General features: G+C 38.2%; 1 protein-coding gene across 2 annotated transcripts; it reads left to right on the forward strand.

The window, feature by feature from the left end:
- Nucleotides 1–342: 342 nt before the first annotated feature.
- LOC134363975 (zinc finger protein ZFP2-like) lies at nucleotides 343–18397 on the forward strand. 2 transcript variants are annotated; one of them, XM_063079836.1, is made up of 4 exons: nucleotides 343–410; nucleotides 5245–5303; nucleotides 13562–13688; nucleotides 15644–18397. In XM_063079836.1, exons 1-4 carry the CDS (start codon nucleotides 350–352, stop codon nucleotides 17491–17493), a joined length of 2097 nt encoding a protein of 698 aa, XP_062935906.1. In that variant the 5' UTR covers nucleotides 343–349; the 3' UTR covers nucleotides 17494–18397. The 2 variants fall into 2 exon arrangements, with proteins under 2 accessions (XP_062935906.1, XP_062935907.1); XM_063079837.1 differs by having other exon boundaries at nucleotides 5245–5288.
- The last annotated feature ends 2109 nt before the right edge of the window (nucleotides 18398–20506 follow it).

The following is a 20506-nucleotide window of genomic DNA, read 5'->3' on the forward strand; positions in this document are numbered from 1 at the left end:
CACGGACCGGGCCCAAACCAGGATTTAATAAAGAATCAGAATTCTACCTCGTAATAACGTGGAAAGAGACCAGTCTTCATCCGTCAGGTCTTGTTCTCCTGCTAGCAAGAATCCCTGCCGAGAAAATAAACAAAATTTTCTCTTTCGGTCCCTAAAGAATGACCACAGAGGCTTCTGGGAAATGTAGTCTCGCCCTCCAGTGACGTCACCAGCCCAGGCGCACTAAACAGCTACGCCAAGTGCTTGTGGGGTTCCGCTCTGCAGTGACCACACCAGCGCAGGAAGGGCTTTTCTGGGTTTCTTCTGCGCATGTGCGGCTCCTCCGCCATCTTTTATCAGGAGTTCCCTGATGCTGCGGACCCCCCGGCGCTGCTCCTCAGATCCTGGGGTTGGATTGTGCGTCCCTGAAGGTGGGTGGAGGGTGAAAGAGGAGCCCGCGGGCCTCGGGGGCCCTGGGGAGCGGGACGGTGTCCCGGTACTTGGGGGCAGAAGCGCCGCGGGCCTCGGGCGGGCAGGGCCTGACGTGCGGCGCGAGCGTGGACCTGGGCCGGGCCGGGGAAGGGGCCCCCGTGTTGCCCTTTCCAGACGGTTCCGTCAGAGGACGGCGCTGCCGGGTGTGCAGAAGCCGGTCCCAGGTGTCCCAGCACGGGGGCTCAAGTCCAAGGTGGCGACGGGAACGTGGGTGGGGGTGTGTGAAGACAGCGAGCCTGGGAGGTGTGGGGACGTCAAGTTCCAGCTTCGCCATCAGGAACCTGGTACCGACCTATGGGACGTTTACTTCACCATCTGTAACGTGAGCGTGTGGACATTAGTGTGATGCCCCAGATCCCAGCGGTGAATCTGGGGTTGTGAGGTGTGTGCAGACTGTCTCTCTGTGGCTGCTGTAGTCGTGGGTGTCTCGGTGTCTCTTCAGCAGGTCGCGTTTCTGGTCCCTCCTGCCCTGTGCGGCCTGCCTAGAGCTCCTGGTTTGAGTTTACAGAAGTTGATGAAGTTGATACACAACCTTGTTTCCAGGACAGTGACTTCTAGGAAGGAGATTGGGGCACTGGATGTCGGTCCTGTTTTCTTTGGAGTGAAGGAGGTGTGACAAACTTTGAAGGATGGTGTCCTGTGAACAGGAATCCCAACTGGGGGAGCGTCACTGTGGCTGGAACCCTCTCAGTACTGCTTCAGGGCAGAGGCAAGAGAGTCCCAGAAAGGTGAAGATCCTAGCTTTGCACAGTCTGCACAATGATAGTGTCTAGTGCTTAGAGCGCACCAGAGTTGGCTGATAATACCTCATTCAATAGGTATCTGAGACTGGATGATATCGGAAGGTTTGGGCCAACTATCAGAAGGGAGAGGTGAATTAGACTGAGAAAGAGGGTCGAGGACCAGGAGGTGTTACTTATTGAAGAGGGTTTGAAGGTGTTCCGTGGAGTGCAGGAATAACCTGTCCCAGCTGAGAGGATCTGTCTGCAGTGCTCTCTGAACACACGCCCATTCCATCAATCTTCCCTCATTGTTCCCAGTGTCTGAGCTCTCAAACCCAGCCTATGGCCAAATTTGGCATCTAGAGATGTGCTGATGGTTCTCTATCTTCATAGTTCTTTTCTGGTCATTCATGAGTGGTTTTCCCCATATTTCTGCCTTGTAAGAGAAGTAAAAATAAATGGATATGAGGAAATGTGACTTGCCCAGGGTCACATCATTTGTTGATGTTAGACATCCTGACTGTTTGGCTAGCGTTTTCCATTTTGACACATTTAAGTCAAAACAAGTGTTTGTTCACTTTTGAGATTATTTTTATAATGCTGAAGTCAACTGAGAGCAAACGTTGCTTTAACATTGCCTTAAACCTACCTATCCTTTTTTTAATTTATTTTTTTATGGGTTATGTATATTCATGAGATACGAAGCTGATTGTCACCCCTCGTGCCCATGATGTGGGGGCTAGATTCATACTGGCTATATGCCCACTACCACAAATTGCATTTGTACCGCATGTCCCCCACCCAGTTATCCCCAACCTCCCTCCCCCTCTCCCCTTCACCCCCCACTCCACTTTGTAGCCCATAGAACGTTCGCTCCCTCTGCAAGTACAATGCACTAATGTGGTCTTTCTTCCCTTCCTTCTTTCTCTCTTAGCTCCCACATATGAGTGAGCACATGTGGTATTTATCCCTCTGTGCTTTGTTTACTTCACTCAACATAAGTTTCTCTAGGCTCATCCATGTTGTTGCGAATGCAAGTGTTTCATTTCATTCTTTTATGGCAGAGAAGTATTCCATGGTGTATATATACCACAGTTTCCTTATCCAATCATCCATCAGTGGACATTTAGGTTGGTTCCATATCTTAGCTATTGTAAACAGAGCTGTGATGAACATGGGAGTGGAGGTATCCCTTCAACATGACGATTTCCATTCCTCTGGGTATATACCCAGAAGTGGGATTGCTGGATCGTATGGAAGATCTATCTGTAGTTGTTTGAGAAAACTCCATACTGTTTTCCATAATGATTGTACTAATTTACAGTCCCACCAACAGTGTAGGAGTGTTCACTTCTCCCCACACCCTTGCCAGCATTTGTTATTCACTGTCTTTTTGGTTATAGCTAGTCTAACTGGGGTGAGGTGGTATCTCATTGTAGTTTTAATTTACATTTCCCTGATGTCTAGTGATGTTGAGCATTTTTTCATGTACCTGTTGGCCATTTGTATGTATGTCTTCCTTTGAAAATTGTCTATTCAGCTCTTTTGCCCATTTTTAATTGGGTTATTTGGTTCTTTACTATATAATTGTGTTCCTTGTATATTCTGGATATTAATCCCTTGTCAGATGCATAGTTAGAAAAAATTTTCTCCCGACTCTGTAGGTTGTTGTTTTCCTCTGTTGATTGTTTCCTGTGCAGAAGCTTTTCAGTTTGATATAGTCCCATTTGTTTTGGGTTTTTTGTTTTGTTTTGTTTTGTTTTTGCTGCTTGTGCTTTCAGGCTCCTGTTCATAAAGTCTGTGCCCAGACCTAGTAGCTGTAGTGTTTCACTTATATTTTCCCTTAGTAATTTTACAGTTTTGGGACTTAAACTTAAGTCTTTAATCCATTTTGAGTTCATTTTAGTGTATGGCGAGAGATGCATATCTAGTTTCATTCTTCTGTATATGGATATCCAGTTTTCCCAGCACCACTTGTTGAAGAGGCAGTCTTTTCTCCAATGTAGATTTTTGTTGCCTTTGTCCAATATCAGATGGCTATAAGCCTGAGGGGTGATTTCCGCATTCTCAGTCCTACTCCACTGGTCTGAATGTCTATTTTTATATGAGTACCATGCTGTTTTGGTTACAATAGCTTTGTGGTGTAATTTATTTCTCTGCCTTTATTTTTTCTTGCTCAGGATTGCTTTAGCTATTCAGTGTCTTTTTTGTTGTTCCATATAAAGGTAAGATCATTTTTTACATTTCTGTGAAGAATGTCATTGATATTTAGATAGGGATTGCATTGAATCTGTAGATCGTTTTGGGTAGTGTAGGCATTTTCACAATGTTAATTCTTCCAATCCAGGAGCATGGAATATCTTTCCACCTTTTTGTGTCTTTTAAAATTTCTCTCAGAAGTGGTTTGTAGTTCTTATTGTAGAGGTCTTTCACCTCCTTAGTTAAATTGTTCCCTAGGTATTTTATTTCTTGTGTGACAATTGTAAGTGGGCTTACTTTATTTCCCTTCAGTGCTTTCTTTGGATTATGTCACCTCAAAGGGTAAATAATATAAGTATTTCTCATTTAATGTCAGTAACCTATTCTTTAAAATCATAACTTTTGCAGGAATATATTGGAGGCAATTTTACATTATTTAAAATGGGGAAATTAGACTGTACTTCCCTTCTAATGAAAACCAATTTCTTAAATGTAACTAAAATGCCAGTGTGCTTCAAAAAGTTCATGGAAAGATTTCTGTTCTCTTTCCATTCTATTTTTCCCTGAACTTTTGAAAATACTCTGATACAATGCATTACTTACTTAGAAGAAACACCATTTTTATGTTGCATGTTTTTAAAGTAAACAACTTAATGTGACATAAAAGACAGTACAAAACAAAACTTACAACTTGGTTTACTGATGTACAAATAATTGTTTTTTATGATTGATATAGCCTCTATTAGGGCGAGAAACCGCACTGAAGTACATGTAGTTAACGTTGTGATTTTCAAAACTTCTACCTGTGGTTGTAAAGTTGTATTGATGGTATTTGACTTGTAATTTAATTTAAGACTTTCTCACCCACATACACCCACATAATTTTGTTAAGTTTGTTTTGTGGTCTGGGGACTTAGATGTATCATTCAGCATTTGCCGTGTAAGAAACAAATCACACCCCAATGTCTTGAAAAACCCAGCCATCTTATTTTTTGGAAGTTCTATGGATCTACATCTTGGGGTACATTTAGCTGGGAAGCTCTCATTCTAGTGCTCCCTTGATTACAAATATGGATTTAGTCACCTGGTATCTTGACTGAGGTTGTTTGGTTAAAGTTGGCTTTGCTCACATGTCTTGTGGTTTGTGCTGACCCCAGGCTGGGCCTTGTGTCTCCCCAGGCTTCTTAACAGAATGACTGTATTTAAGAGGCAAGCACCAATAGCCAGTACCTTTCAAACCTATGTTTGCATGACATTTTCTGATGTGCCACTGTCCAAACCAGGTCACGTGACAAAGACTAGTTTATTGTCAGAGCATGCTATATGAGGGCTTGGGTACAGGGAGATCAGTGTACCAGAAGAAATATAGATTATGTGTATTTTGTTTACCTATACAATCTTGGGCAAAATGTGCTGGGTTGCAAGATGCACACTATCCAGATATTTAGAAAACGCTTTTTTGGAGGCATGTGTGAATTTAATATATTAATAGGGTAACAGTTAATATAGCCAAACTGTTTCCATAACACTAATTTTAGCGATGTCACAATGTGTTTTTCTTTGGTTTAAGTTATTAAGTTGTATGTTTAGATAACATTGCTAAGTCAGTAGGTTATGTATGTTTTCATTACCCAAAAATAAATTGTGTGTGTAATGTGTAACTATTAATAAACTTGTAGCTGTATCTTTAATGGGGTCCTTGCCCCTTGTTGAGGCATGAAGAACTGTTCTCTCACAGGAAGGCTTTTTGCTTGTCTTTTTCAGCTAATAAGTAGAGAGTTTTGGAAAGGAGAATCTAGAGCCAAGCCACAACAGTTCTCTCCTTAATCCACTCCATTCTCTTTTCTCCCAGCTATGCTGTCAGAGTGTGCTATGGGTTTACAAGAGCAACAAAAGGTGAATAAATCTCTGGTGAGTTTTTTTGGTTATTTATTACTCACTCTTCATTGTATTATGTGTGCTTTATGGTGTGCATAAATTAAAATTGAAAAGTACAAATGAGTAAAACTCAACTTGAGAGAAACGTACATACATAAGATGAAGTTGGCATGTAGATATAGCAGTTTGTAAGACCTCAGAGTCATCTAATTTGAATAAAACTTTGTCTCTGGTCTTTGTGATGTCATGGACAAAAGGTAGACACCTTGTTTACATGATTGGGATGGAATCTGAGAAGAGAATCTGCCAAATTCTCTTGAGATGTGAAGACTTGGTAGCACCAAATTCTGCAACACTGTCACTATTAGAAAGTTTTTCACTGCTGACCTGGAAATCAACATTTCTCACTTCCTGCAGTGGAAATAGTTACCTAGTTCTAAGGCACAAGTTGCTTAGTAAGCTTTACATAAAGTTTTTAAAATAAATCCAGTTCCAGATGGCTTTGGAAGACTGTACTAGATTCATAGATAAAACCTAGAATTATAACCTAAATTATAGTCAAATCCAATGATTATTCTCTAGTCTTCTTCTAACTTGAGTCTTCTGCTACACTCTGAACTACTGTTCATGATATTCTCCTAGAAGTTCTTCTGTGTTTATTAGTTTCTTTCATGACTTCACTGATGGTTTTTGCTCTTTTCTCCTGAATTCTTCTACTTTCTTTTTTATAACATAGCTTATCAAAGTGCTTTATCCTGGGTCCTGTTTTTCTCATGTGAAATTCTTTTTCACCGATTCAGTTCTCTGTATTTTGCACTCTTTTTTTCTCTCAATGTGGTACTTCTTCCCTAGTCTATTGATGTCAGGTTGAACTCTGTTCAGTGCTTGTTTGTAGCTATTCAAAAGGCACCTCAAGTGGCTGGCTTGTTAGCTCAGTTGTTTAGATCATGGTGTTTTAACACCAAGGTCAAGGGCTCAGATCTCTATGCCAGCCAGCTGTCGGAAAAAAAGTCACCTCAAAGTCAACAAATCTAAAATTCAAATGACATCCTCCTCTTATATGTGTTATTGCTACCACCCAGCCACTGACAAGCCACCAAAATGAGATTTCTCCTGGACTCCTCCCTGTTTCTTGGGTCTAATTTTCTCTTCTGTTACTTCCTGCTACTTTTGTTTGTTTAGTCTTTTCATTTTATTCTGATTTCTATATACACTGCCAATATAGGGGAAGATGCTGGTACTCATAAAGACAGTAACTTTGTTTGTTACATTCAAAATATCATTCTTGTAAAAACCTGAAGGTAATGTTTGGTAGGTTGTTACATTCAATGTCTGGTGACCTATGCTTCTAGCCAGCACCTGTGGTGACATCCTTAGGAGTCCATGGAGAGAAAGCCTTCAGAAGTTACTGGGACATGTTTGAACAATGGTCAATAAAAAGACATGGAAATAATAAAAACAGAAACTACAATTTTCATAATGTCTACCTTTTGCTTCTGTAAATTTACCTCAGTGATTCTATTTGTAGTTTTTATTAATATACAGTTATCTGTTTGCATTTCAACAAGACCCATCATGTTTTTAAACTTTCTTACAGATTGTATTTTATTCTTCTCCTGTTTTGGGTAATTGCTTAAAAATGAATGAGAAAAACGGATGTGTGCATTAGTCATCAGTATGTTTATAAAGTAGAACTGTAGCTAACAGCCAGTTAAAAACAAAAATTGGCAAACTAATTAACTGAAAATTTATATTCACAGTTGTAGTTTGAGATCTAACATAAGATGTAAAATGCTTTCTTTCTTTGTTTTGAATGTAATATTCAGTGTGAACCTACGTTGTTCATGTTTCAAATCAAAGGACTACGTAAGGTATCTAATAGTTTTTTGGTTTTCCAATGATCTGCTGTGCAACAAAGTATCACAAAACTTTGTGACTTAAAATAAGAACATCTTATTACATGTCACAATATTTTATTTCAGTAAACTGGACAGTGTGATGTGGGTTGGCTACTACACCGTGTCTCTGCTCTGAGCCAGAAAAATCCTAGTAGCTGGGAACATAGAGCAGACATCCAGCCCTCTCTTTGTGACCATGTTGGACTTCCTCACAGAGTGGCATTCTCAGGATAGTCAGGTTTGTGTGGCTTTGCCTGAGCTAGTGCCTAAGAGGCACAGGCAGAAGCTGCAAGGATTCTTGTTATCTCCACTTAGATACTAAAGCATCTTTTCCACCAAATTCTCTTAGTCAGGCACATCACCGAAACCAGCCTTGATTCAATGGGAAGGCAATTAGATTCCACCTCTCAATAAGAGGAATAGAAAGACTTTGCAGCAGTGTTTAATAGAGCACAGTTTGCTCTCTTAACCATAAATTTCTACCACATGCAAAATATACAGTGCTACTCTCAAGAGCCCTAGAAATATCCTACCATTGTGCAGTTGGCAAAAAGCCAAACTAAAGAAGCTCCAGCATCCTGTCATCATTTTAACACACATCCTGCTTACAGTGAACAGACAGGCATGACCGTGTGTGCACTTTTCTTCAGACAGGGTTGGTGGGAAGGGGCAGCACCCTGCAGTCACTGGTCTGAGTAGTTACTCGTTCCCTTCAGGCACCTGTTTTAGTATTTCATTAGTGCTCATTCTTGGTCCCTGGAAAAGATGCTTTGTGCCCCTTCACTGTCTCCTCTGGGCACTTGCCATTCCCTGTCAATATCTCTTTTCCTTAAATGCCTGGGTTTACAGTTGACTTACTTGCTTTACCTATTTTTGGTTATTATATGTTGGGGGATCAAATGACCTTCTTTTTCATTTTTTTTCTGACTCTGACCTTTTGATACAGGAAATTATCTGGTTTAATCACTGCCATAAAAACACGGGTTTCCATTCTGCTAATATCCATTAGACCAATGCTACCCCCACACATTCTGAGTCAGGCCCTTTGTTCTTTGACCTCCCCTTCTCTCCAAGTGGCTGTTTCCTTAGAAGTTTTTATTGTTTACTAGGCACTATGTGTCAGACCGTAAGGTACTTAGAAAGCTAGAAATATTTTTGGTCTTTGATCTTTTTTGGAAAACACTGGACTTGATCCTTGCCACAAAATAGTTTAACAGTTTGAAAATATTTTTCTGGGAGAAATGTATTGAAAAATAGTTTAATTTCAAACTCAGCAAGTCTCAGCTCCTTCGTATTTTCTCTAAATTCTTTTTGAAAATCGAACATCCTTCTTTTATTTTCTCAGTGGCAGAGAGAGGAGGACAGTTAGCACTTTTCCCATTGTGCCCAAAAGTCTCCTTTGACAGACCCCAAGATGGTGAGACACACTTTCCATTTTCCATGTTAGGGGAGGTGATAGTGTGGCCCACATCCTTCAGTGTTCCATTTATTCCTAGTAATATAATTTGTCTTGAAGATTCTTTTGCCGGTATCAATATTTCCACTTAAGCATTTCATAATTTGTGTTGCTATGGTATATATGTTTTCCATTATTTTATATTTAGTTTGTTTCTTTGTATTTAAAATGTAGTTCTCTGGACAACATATTGTTGGCCTTAATTTTCTATCAAATCTGACAGTCTTTGCCTTAAGTAGAATATTTAATACAATTCCATTTAAACTAATTATTGATAAGGCTTAATTTGTGTGCCATTTTGCAGTTTTCTATTTGTATTTGCCTCATCTGCCTTTTAATCCTCTGCTTTTTATTTTCTAACATTTCATCAATTAATTAATTTAAAAAGTATTTATTTTGCTTTGTCTATTGGCTTTTAAAATAATTTATTTTTAATTGTGGTAAAAAGAATGTAGCATAAAATTTACCAATTGAATCATTTCTTAACCTTTACATAGTTTTAAATATACTGACACTGTTGTGCAGGAGATACCCACAACTTCTTTTATCTCACAAAACTGAAACTCTATATCCATTAAATGACAACTCCCAATTTCCCTCTTCTCCCAGCCTCTGGAAGCCACCATTCTACTTTGTGTTTCTAAAAATTTGATTCATCTGTGGGACCATACAATACTTATCATTTTGTGTCTTATTTCACTTTGCATAATGTCCTCAAGGTTCCATGTTATAGCATATATCAAGATTTCCTTCTTAAGGTTGGATATTATTTCTTTCTATTTATATACCACATTTTATCTATTCATTCATTCATGGCTGAACATTTGGGTTGCTTTCACCTCTTATCTCTAAGTAATACTGCTATGAACACAGGTGTGGAAATATCTTTTTGAGATTCTGCTATTATTTTAGATACATACACAAAACATGGATTTCTGAATCCTATGGTAATTCTATTTTTAATTTTTTGAGAAGCCACTGTACTATTTTTTTTAATAGGCACTGCACCATTTTACATTTTCACATAATGTGAATTGTTTCCAATTTTGCCAATAATTGTTATTTTCTATTGCATGTGAAATAATATTTCATTGTGGTTTTGCACTTCTCTAATGATTAATGTTAAGCATCTTTCCATGAGCTAGTTAGACATTGGCATATCAATTTTATAGAAATGTCTGTTGAAGCCCTTTGCTTATTTTTAAATCAGATTATTCATTTTGTTGTTTACTTGTAGGTGTTTTTAAAATTATTTTTGATGTTAATTTCTTATGAGATAGATGATTTTCTACTTTCTCTTTCTTGAGTTGCTAATGTAAATAGTATTGTGTTTTTTGTTTTAAATTTTACTTGATCATTGCTGGGGTGTAGAAAAGCAACTAACTTCTGTATAGTAATGTTGTATCCTGCAATCTTGCTCTAATTAGTTATTACTTCCAGGAGGTTTTCTATTTACTTGTTAGGGTATTTACACAGATAATCATGTTGTCTGCAACTAAAAACAAAAACAATTTTGTTTATTTCCCAATCTGTAAATCTTTTAGTTCCTTGTGTTATTGCATGACCCAGTACTTTTAGTGTGATGTTGGAGTGATGAAAAGATACATTCTTGGTTTTTTCCTGATTATCTGGGAAAGGTTTGAGTTTCTCACCATTAAGGATGACTTTAGTTGCAGTTTCCTGTAGATAATCTTCATCAAGTTATGGTGTTCCCCTCTATTTCTACTTTACTGAGAATTTCTATGATGAATGGATGCTGTATTTTTTGAAATGCTTTTTCTACATTTGTTGAGGTGATCATGTGATATTTTGTTTTTTCTTTTTAGTGTTTTCATGTTATAAATTACATAATTTGATGTTCATATGTTCAACCACCCTTGCCTACCTGGGATAAATACCACTTGGTTGTGGTACATAATTGTCTTTAGACTTTGTTGGATTAGGTTTGCCAATATTTTATTGAGCATATTTGCATGTATGTTCATGAGAGATAACAGTTTGTATCTATTCTCATAATATCTTTGTCTGATTTTGGTGCTGAGGTTATGCTGTCCTCATATGATGAGTTGGGAAGTACTTCATCATCTGTTCTCTGCAATAGGTTGTAGAAAATTGGTATATTTTTTCCTTAAATGTTGGCTTGAATTCCCCTGTGAACACTTCTGGGCCAGGTGCTTTCTGTTTTGAACTTTATTTCTTTACTCAATTTTCATGATAGACACAGGCCTATATTCACATTGTGTATTTTTGTGTGTATAAGTTTTGGTAAACTGTCTTTTAAGGAATTGGTCCATTTCATATAGGTTGTCAAATGTGTGTACAGAGTTCTTCATAGTATTTATTATTTGTTTAATGTCCACAGGATCTGTAATGATGTCATCTCTTTCATTTCTGATATTAGTAATTTCTGTCTTGTGTTCATTATCTTTTTAGTTAGCCTGGTTATAGGCTTATCAATTTTATTGATCTTTTTAAAGAATCAGCTTTTTAGATGTTTATCTTTTCTTGAGATTTTCTTTTTCAATTTTATTTCTGTTCCAGATTTTATTTCTTTGCTTCCTTTCAATTTACTTAGCTCTCTTTTTCCCCCCTAGTTTCCAAAGGTGGAAACCTAGATTATTGATTTTAGATGTGTAGTTTTTTTTAAATGTATGCATTCAGTGCCATAAAATTTTTTGAGAGCACTGTTATTTCTGTATCCTACAAATTTTGGTAAGTGTCATTTTCACTTTTTTTTTCTGCTGGCTGGCCAGTATGGGAATTGAAATCCTTGACCTTGGTGTTACAAGGCTGTGCTCTAACCAAGTGAGCTAACCGGTCAACTCCATTTTCAGTTTCATTTACTTAAAAATATATTTTAAAGTATTTTTAATTTTTCTTGAGTTTTTTTTTTAACCTATGTATTAGAGTGTGGGTTCAAAAAAGCTCAAGAAAAATTAAAAATATTTTTAAAAAATTTTTTAAGTAAATGAAAGTGAAAATGGAGCTGACTGGAGTGTGTTGTTTAATCCCTCTCTCTTTGGGGATCTTGCAGTTATTGCTTTGTAACTGATTTCTAGTTAAATTCTTTTGTGGTCTGCAAGCACTTATTGTATGCTTTTTATTATTTTAATTTTGCTAAAGTGTGTTATGTGGCTCTGAATATGGTCTTGGTGATAATTTTTATGTGAGTTTGAGAAGAATGTCTATTCTGTTGTTGGAAATAGTAGTCTGTAGATATCTGTTATATCCAGGTCATGTTATTGAGTTTAACTATGTCTTTTATAGTTTTCTGTCTGCTGTATTTGTTCATTTTTGTTATTTTGAAATCTCCAGTTTTGATGGTGGATTCTTCTATTTCTCCTTGAAGTTCTATTAGGTTTGGTGTCACATAGTTTGATGATCTGTTGTAAGGCACATATACATTAAGAATTGTCCTCTGGGAGAACTAACTTCTATATTACGATGTAGTGCCACATTTTCTTCTCTATTTTGTGTTTAAAGTGCAGCGCTGGGAGCGCAGCAGTGCTCCCGCCGCGGGTTCGGATCCTATATAGGGATGGCCGCTGCGCTCACTGGCTGAGCACAGTGCAGGCCGGTCACAAAAAAGACAAAAAAAAAAAAGTGTTTCTGCAGATTCTGTACTTTTTTTTTTTTTTTTTACTTTCAGGTTTTAGGTTCGTTCACTCTGATGTCTTAAGATAACATGGAAATTTTGAAACTTTTCATATCTTTATTGTCACCTTAACTTTCTCTCTTAAATGCTAGAATCATATATCCAATTGCCACTTGGACATTTCCACAGATATTTCAAGTGTTATGTATTCAAGTCTGTTTCACTTTTGCCCATTATATTTTTCTTCCATTTTTCAAACTTTACTTTATGATGCCAGGACCTAACTAGCTGTGATTATATAGATAACCTGAGAGTAAAACTCTTGTTTTTAATTTCTGCACAGCAAAGTACTGCCACATTCTGTTTCTGCTTTTTATTTCCCTTTTTGTTTTTCATATTGTCATGTCTCTATTCTGTGTGTTTATTTCTCTATGGTGTAATGTAGTTGGTCTTCTCTCACCCTGTTTTCTTCCCTTCTGACTCTCCCTAAAAACCTCTTCCATTCTCCTTGTAGTGGATGAGTATAAAAATGCAAATAAAGTTATGTACTTACAGGATGATGTTATTTACTCCCTGTGGTTTAGAAAGTTGCAGTGTACACCCTGGTGTGGACACAAGCAATCCTTTGGCACATAGGAAGGAAATTTTGGAATGCCTTTTTTATGTACTTTTAATTCATAAGTAATTAAAAAATAACCATGACTACATAAAATGTTTTCATGTTTGAAATACATCACATGTTTAAGTACAGAATCACTCTATAATCAGTTGCTCAATATTGTGTTTTATCGTTCCCTCAGACATGGTGCTGTGTGTAGTTCCATTAATGTGGGTTGTGTTCTTGTGTTGTGACTGGTCTTGCTGTTGCCTCATATTCCTGAGATCATGGGAGAGTTTAACTTCTTTGACATTTCAGTGAAGTGCAAACTGAATGCAAAATAAAACTATATTTCCTATTTCTTTCTTATCCCAGTCTATATCAAACTTGTGTTTAAATTTGTTCATCTGACACAGTATTTCAGGTATGTAATTATACTTGTGTCTTCATGCCTGTTTATACTCTCCTTGGAAAAGAAAATTTTTATTCACACTTTTATCACTAGCAACAAAGATATTTCTTAAGGCATAAACTAAGTTTTGTAATATTGTTATTAGTAATTAATCTTATTACAGTGCTAGGGTGTTTGTCCTTTGATTTTTCTTACTCCCATTCTATGGAGTACAGAAAAGTAGCATCTTATATGAGACATATATGACACATACACACACAGGTGTGAGCTCCAGATTTCTGTTTTGTTACCCAGGGATGTTGACTTGAGTTGAGAACTATGTGTCATTACAGAAGTTGGTGTCATTTGAGGATGTGGCTGTGGACTTCACCTGGGAGGAGTGGCAGGACCTGAATGATGCTCAGAGGACTTTGTATAGGGATGTGATGCTGGAGACCTACAACAACCTGATGTCACTGAGTGAGTAAAACTCCCCAGTGACTTTCAGAAGAAACAGTTTCTTTTTTGTTCATAAATATAAGAACGATTTATAGGATTTCATGCTATTTTGGTAAGATTACATTACTGAATGTGCTCTCTTTATCATGATGTTCAAATTGGCTTCTTTATTGCACAACATCTGAAGCTGAGCTCTTGTCATTCTTCCAAAGGTCAGACTTAGCAGTTCTACAAAGTCCTACATTACTTCCCATTAACAGAACATTGCATTAACAAAGCTGAGGTGATTTCAAGTTAGAACAAGGAGCAGAGCCATGGACAATAGAAGAATGCCCAAAGCAGATCCTGCAAGGTTAGTCAGCACATACTGGGCAGAAGCCAACAAAAGTAAAACCCGTTAGATGTTGGCAGTGTTCAGCTTTTTCTAGCAATGATTCCCCAAGTCCCAAACCTGAGGATGGCTCATCTGCAAGCTCATATTACATAATCTCCAAGATGGGGTGTCCCATGTACATCCCAATATTTTATTTTGCTGAATCTATTTTATATGTACCCAAAATCTAATTCCTACATTTCTCTGCTTTGACATTTATTTTTCCTATTTGCTTTCTTAACATTTTCAGTGTGCTTGTGTCCTCAGTTCTCATGTACATTTTTTCTTCATACTTTATCTGTTTTCTGTTGCTTATAACAGAATACCTGCAACTGGGATATTTATAAAGAAAAAAACCTTTTCCTTACAAGTCTGTTCTAGAGGTTTAGCATTCCAAGTTCAAGGGGTTGCATCTGGTGAGGGGCTTTGTTCTGGTGGCAGCTCTTCACAGAATCCCAAAGTAGTGCAGAGTATCACATAGCAAGTTGGTAAGAAAATAGGAAAAGAGGTGCAACAGTGAGCCTTGTACCACCACATCAAAAATCATGGAGCTGAGGAGAACACTGCTTTGGAGAATGGAAAGGGGTGGTCCTTGACTTTGAAGGAAAACTAGGAGATTCTGGGTGCCAGTCCAAGTGAACTAAGGGTTTCATGTTGAGGGGATAAGATTGTTGTTTGGGAGTGTTCAAAGTTAGCATTTTTCTGTTTTTTTGGAAATTATTTTTAAAAAATGAGTAATGTACAGGAGACTCTATTTTTGTGAGAATAGAAGACCACCAAGACTTCATTGCACAAAACAAAAGCTTTCACAATAAATGAATTATGAACTGGTAGTCCATGTACTAGACATTGGGAATAGAATACAAGTTGATTTGAGAAGGAGTTGAAAGAATATTTTTCAAAGATTTTGGGAACAGCCTTGGATACAGAACAAAATATTTTGGAACAGAAGTGGGTGTCCAGGGTGGAGAACTGAAGTTCCTGTAGTGTAGTGATTTTTGAGAAGCAGAGGAAGTCAGCTTAAATGAAAAACTTGGAGGAAGCTATCTTTAGGATGGGCAAAAATGATATTTTATTATTTGAAAGCCTCCACATTTGTATAGCCATTACAGAAATGCAAAATCCTTATCCCAAGCCATATTGCTGCATATGTGATAAAAAGTTGGCTCACTTCTGTACCTGAAAGTAGCTGATAAAGGAAAACCTAGCCATCTTCATAGTGAAATAATGAGAAAACAGCAGCAGGAGACAGCCACTGTTATAAAAATAAAAGAGAGAAAATGGTGTAAAGAAATGAAAAGTGCTTAGAAAAGTACAAGAAAGCAGAGGGTAAAAATTCTTAACAAATATTTACTAATAAGTTAAAATTTGAAAATGAACAAAGAAGGAAAGAAAAACATGATATAACATTAGAAAATACATTAGTACAATATTACTTTCTCAGTAAGAAGAAATTCTATAAACTCATGAAATCAATATCCATTATTGATTTTTTTATAAAATCTTTTGTTACTAGGATTTGGTAACCACTTCTGTACCTTTGCTTGAGCAATCAATGATGTATGCTTATGTGTGGCTCATAGTTATTTTTTTCTCATTTCAGATGTCCAGTTAGATGATGACATAGTGGAGAGGAACCAAGAAAGTCATGGGAGATGCTTGGAGCAAATTGTAATTACTAACAGCAACACATCAGCTGATGATAGAGTTGTGTTAGGAAAATCATTTTATTTGAATTCATATCATGTTTTAAATCAGATTATAAATAATGGAAACTATTCAGGGAAGGGACATGAGGAGTTTTACAGATGTCAGAATGCACTTTTTCCTAGAGAGCCTGATGAGATGCCTGCTGGAGAGAAACCTGATGATCATCATATAACTGGAGAATTGCCCAGACATCATGAGCATCTTAGTCAGCATCCCAATATTCAAACTGGGAAGCAGCCTTTAGAATACAGTGGAAAAGGGAAATCCTCCAGCACAGAGCCAATAATATTTACACATAAAAATATTCATATGGGTGAGACCACCTATAAGTATAATGACTATGAGGAAAACTGTGGTAAGTCAGCTGTCATTGCCCAAGAAATAAATGAGGCAGAAAGGAAAAATTTTCAATGTGATGTATGTGGGAGAATGATCTATAAAAAATGTAAACTTAGTAAACATCAGATTATGCACACAGGAGAGAAACACTGTAAATATACTGAATATGAGAAATCTTTTATTAAGAAATTATACTTTACCTCACATCAGAGAACACCTACACAGGAGAAGATTTATGGTTGTAATGAACATGGGAAAATTTTTTGTCAGAAGTCAGACCTTATAATGCATCAGAGAATTCACGCAGAAGAAAAGCACTATGTATGTATTAACTGTGGAAAAAGCTTTTGTGAGAGTTCATGCCTCAGCCATCCTGAGAGGATTCACACAGGTGAAATACCATATGGATGTAACAGATGTACCAAATTTTTCTACTATAAGTCTGCCCTCACTGTATGTCAGGGAATTCACACAAGTGAGAAACCATGTAAAGTATATAAAAAAACTTTCTACAGTAATAAATGTGGTAAAACATTTCACCAAAAATCACACAACAGCAGCCATCAGAGAACTCACACAGGTGAGAAACCATGTGAATGTAAAGACTGTGGAAAAACTTTTAACCAAAAGTCAAACCTCAGCATTCATCAGGGAGCTCCCACAGGTGAGAAACCATATGAGTGTAAAGACTGTGGAAAAGCTTTTAATCGAAAGTCAAAACTCAGCAGGCATAAGAGAATTCATACAGGTGAAAAACCATATGAATGTAAAGACTGTGGAAAAACTTTTAACCAAAAGTCAAACCTCAGCATTCATCAGAGAGCTCACACAGGTGAGAAACCATATGAATGTAAAGACTGTGGAAAAGGTTTTACCCAAAAGTCAGACATGAGCATTCATCAGAGAATTCACACAGGTGAGAAACCATATGAATGTAAAGATTGTGGAAAAGCTTTTAACCGAAAGTCAAAACTTGTCATTCATCAGAGAATTCACGTGGATGAGAAACCATACGAATGTAAAGAATGTGGAAAAATGTTTAACCAAAAGTCATACCTCAGCATTCATCAGAGAGCTCACACAGGTGAGAAACCATATGAATGTAAAGAATGTGGAAAAACTTTTAACCAAAAGTCAGTCCTCAGCAGGCATGAGAGAATTCACACAGGTGAGAAACCATATGAATGTAAAGACTGTGGAAAAGCTTTTAACCGAAAGTCAAACCTCAGCATTCATCAGAGAGCTCACACACATGAGAAACCATATGAATGTAAAGACTGTGGAAAAGCTTTTAGCAAAAAGTCATACTTCAGCATTCATCAGAGAGCTCACAGAGGTGAGAAACCATATGAATGTAAAGACTGGAAAAGATTTTACCCAAAAGCCAGACATCAGCAGGCATGAGAGAATTCACACAGGTGGGAAACCATATGAATGTAAAGAATGAGGAAAAGCTTTTAACCAAAAGGTAGACCTCAGAAGGCATGAGAGAACTCACACAGGTGAGAAACCATGTGAATGTGAGGAATGTGGGAAAACAGTTTACTGGATCTCACCATAATAGACATGAACAAATTCACACATGAGAAAATCCCAATTAATGTAATGACTGTGGAAGAAATTTTGCCGTAAATCGCACCTCACGTTTCATCAGAGTACTTACACCAAGAAGAAGCCCTATAAATGCACAACTGTCCGTTGGTATTGGAGGTTGGTTCCAGGAGCCCCTGTTGATGAAAACACTTGCAAATGATCAAGCACTTTCTATAATAGTGTACTGTTTCAATATTACCTGTGAAATTTTTTCTGTGTCCTTTACATCTTGAGTAGAATCATTATATAACTGAATAATAAGGAATTCCTTGTAAATAGTTGTTATACTGTGTTGTTTTTTACTTGTATTATAGTTTTATAAGTGTTTGGTTGAATCAGCAAATGTGCAACACTCAGATATAGAAGGGGGTCAGTAATTGTGAAAACATCTTTTTTCAGCAGTTACAGGGTTGGCTGTAGTTAGCATATTGTTGGTTAGAGCATGGTGCTGATAACACCATGGGTCCCTGTACTGGCCAGCCACTGGGAATAAAAAAAAGAAAGTAAAGTAAAAAGAACTCACACTGCAGCAGACATGAGGTAATTTATGGGGGTGGGGGGAGAATTCTGCATGGATTAGATTGGGTATGTATTTTCTAAAAATACTTTTTTTCTCTTGTACACATGCCTGCAATCTCAGCATTTAATTATTGTGTGTGGAACCATGTAATTTTGCTGTGTTCAGGGGAGTACGGATAGAGGTGATAAACATTACTCCCAGGCCAGGCAATTAAAAAAGATGTTCATGCAATTGTCCCTGATTTCTCATTCTCTGGGATTGAAGGGAAGATGACTCCTAGGGTGGAGTCAGGGGCCATAGGTGGGAGAAAGTCACCATAATTTAAGACAGACTGAATTGAAGGAACCGTAGTTCTTCCCAAGTCTATCCCCAAGTCCTCTATTCATACTTTAAGAAATGCTTACTATGGTTTGCCATTTCTTTTTTTGTGTGTGACCGGTAAGGGGATTGGAACCCTTGGCTTGGTGTTGCCTGCACTGCGCTCAGCCAGTGAGCGCACCGGCCATCCCTATATAGGATCCAAACCCGCAGCGGGAGCGCCGCTGTGCTCCCATCGCCGCACTCTCGCGAGTGAGCAACGGGCTCGGCCCATGGTTTGTCATTTTATGTGTGATCTCTTTGTGTTACAAGTACCCCACTGTGCTGACTTTATGAACTTTCTGAGAGAATTACCAGTTCTTGAATATGAGAATATTCACACAGAAGAGAAACCTATTTTGTCACCTTTTACACCCAACTCTGCTTATGGGAAAATTCAGTTATGGGGAGAAACAATGCAATACATATGGAACACCTTACCAGGCAGGGACATCTCATTGAATAGTGACAATAAATTTATTTTCATTGACATTGTTAATGTATCAAATCTTTCAAGATAACTTTCATTTTTATATATCAGGTAACTTGAAAACTGTCAACTTATGTAATGTGAATGTAAATTTTCAAATAGAATTGATAAATGTAGGGTCAAAACTGCTTTAAAAGTTTTGACTAATAACAGTTAAATATGAGTGGTGATATTGCCTGCCAGGGGACATTTGGCTATCTCTGAAGACATTTTTGTTGTCATAACTGGAAGTTCAAAGGTCTAGGGGAAAGAAGCCAGAGATGCTGCTATACAGCCCCAAGTATGCTGCACTTATGCATATAAGTATTATTTGTTAAAATTTATCTTGACAGAAGCCAGCACAAATACAGATAGGAAATACTTACACACAGGATAATAAGTGTGACTTAAATTAGAATTTTTTTATTAGCCTATTCATTTTTACAAATCATACTTATTCTTTATGCCCTTTATCCAATCTCTCCCCTTGCCCTCTCCCCTCTAATCACCATATATTTGTTCTCTCCATCTGATAGGTTAACTGATTCTCTGTTCGTTTGTTGTCTAGATCATCTGTCCAGTACTGAGACAGATATGATCAAGTCCTCCCCTATTATCATAAATCAGATGCTGCTTTTACTCTGGAGGGTGCTTTGTGTAGAGAGTGGGTTTGTTTTGTTTTGTCTCCCCTGGTGCCCCTCCTTGTGTCAATGCAGCTGAGAGTCTAGTGTGCCAGGTGCACAGTGGCTGTGACTGCTGCTATAGAGCCTAGCTGCTTTTGCAGTAGCCATGGCAATTGTGGTGGTTATGTGGGCTACCTGCATGAATAATGGTGTTTTTGGTATGCTCTGTACCTGGTTGCAGCTGGGTCCAGCTTCCCCTGACTCCATGCCTTAGTACCCAGGTGTGGCCCAGGGTGGTTGTGGTGGCTTTCCTAATTCTGACTCTGGGTTCAGCTTTCCCCAGATCCATGCCTCCAAACCCTGGCAGGGCCCAGGCAGTTGTGGCTGCTTGCCTAGTTGTGGCTGTGTTCAGCTTCCCCTGGCTCCATACCTCATGTTAACATCTGGTGCAGTTGGCAAGGAGAAGGTGGAGGGGAAATAGGGTGGGAAGAGAGAGAATGAGGTGGAGCATGATCAAAGCCCATGACCTCCCTCATTCCTTCAGGGGAGGCCAGTGGGCTTCTCACAGTGGCTGGGTTGTCACTGGGCTGGATGCAGATGTTGAGGGTATGGCTCAAGCCCTTGGACCCCAACTGCCCCAGTTCAGGAGCCTGGGGTGCTTCCTACAGCAGTTCACTGGTTGCCACTGAGCTGGTTTCAATGTCCAGGTGACATGGCTGAGGCCCTTGGCTCCCCATTGCCCCAGCTTGGGAGACCAAAGCACTTCCTGTGGTGGCATGATGGTCATCACTGGGCTGGTTGCAGATATTAAGGGGTGTGGCCAAGGCCCTCAGCCCTCCAACCATCCCAGCTTGA

Source organism: Cynocephalus volans, chromosome 15, assembly GCF_027409185.1.
Source record: "Cynocephalus volans isolate mCynVol1 chromosome 15, mCynVol1.pri, whole genome shotgun sequence".
NCBI lineage: Eukaryota > Metazoa > Chordata > Mammalia > Dermoptera > Cynocephalidae > Cynocephalus > Cynocephalus volans.

What these genes read in the sequence shown, in the direction of transcription:
- LOC134363975 (XM_063079836.1), top strand. Translation starts at nt 350, where the DNA reads ATGCTGCGGACCCCCCGGCGCTGCTCCTCAGATCCTGGGGTTGGATTG. An exon ending in TGGATTGTGCGTCCCTGAAG is followed by an intron (nt 411 to 5,244) that starts GTGGGTGGAGGG and finishes CTTTTCTCCCAG; the next exon opens with CTATGCTGTCAGAGTGTGCT. An exon ending in CAACAACCTGATGTCACTGA is followed by an intron (nt 13,689 to 15,643) that starts GTGAGTAAAACT and finishes TTCTCATTTCAG; the next exon opens with ATGTCCAGTTAGATGATGAC.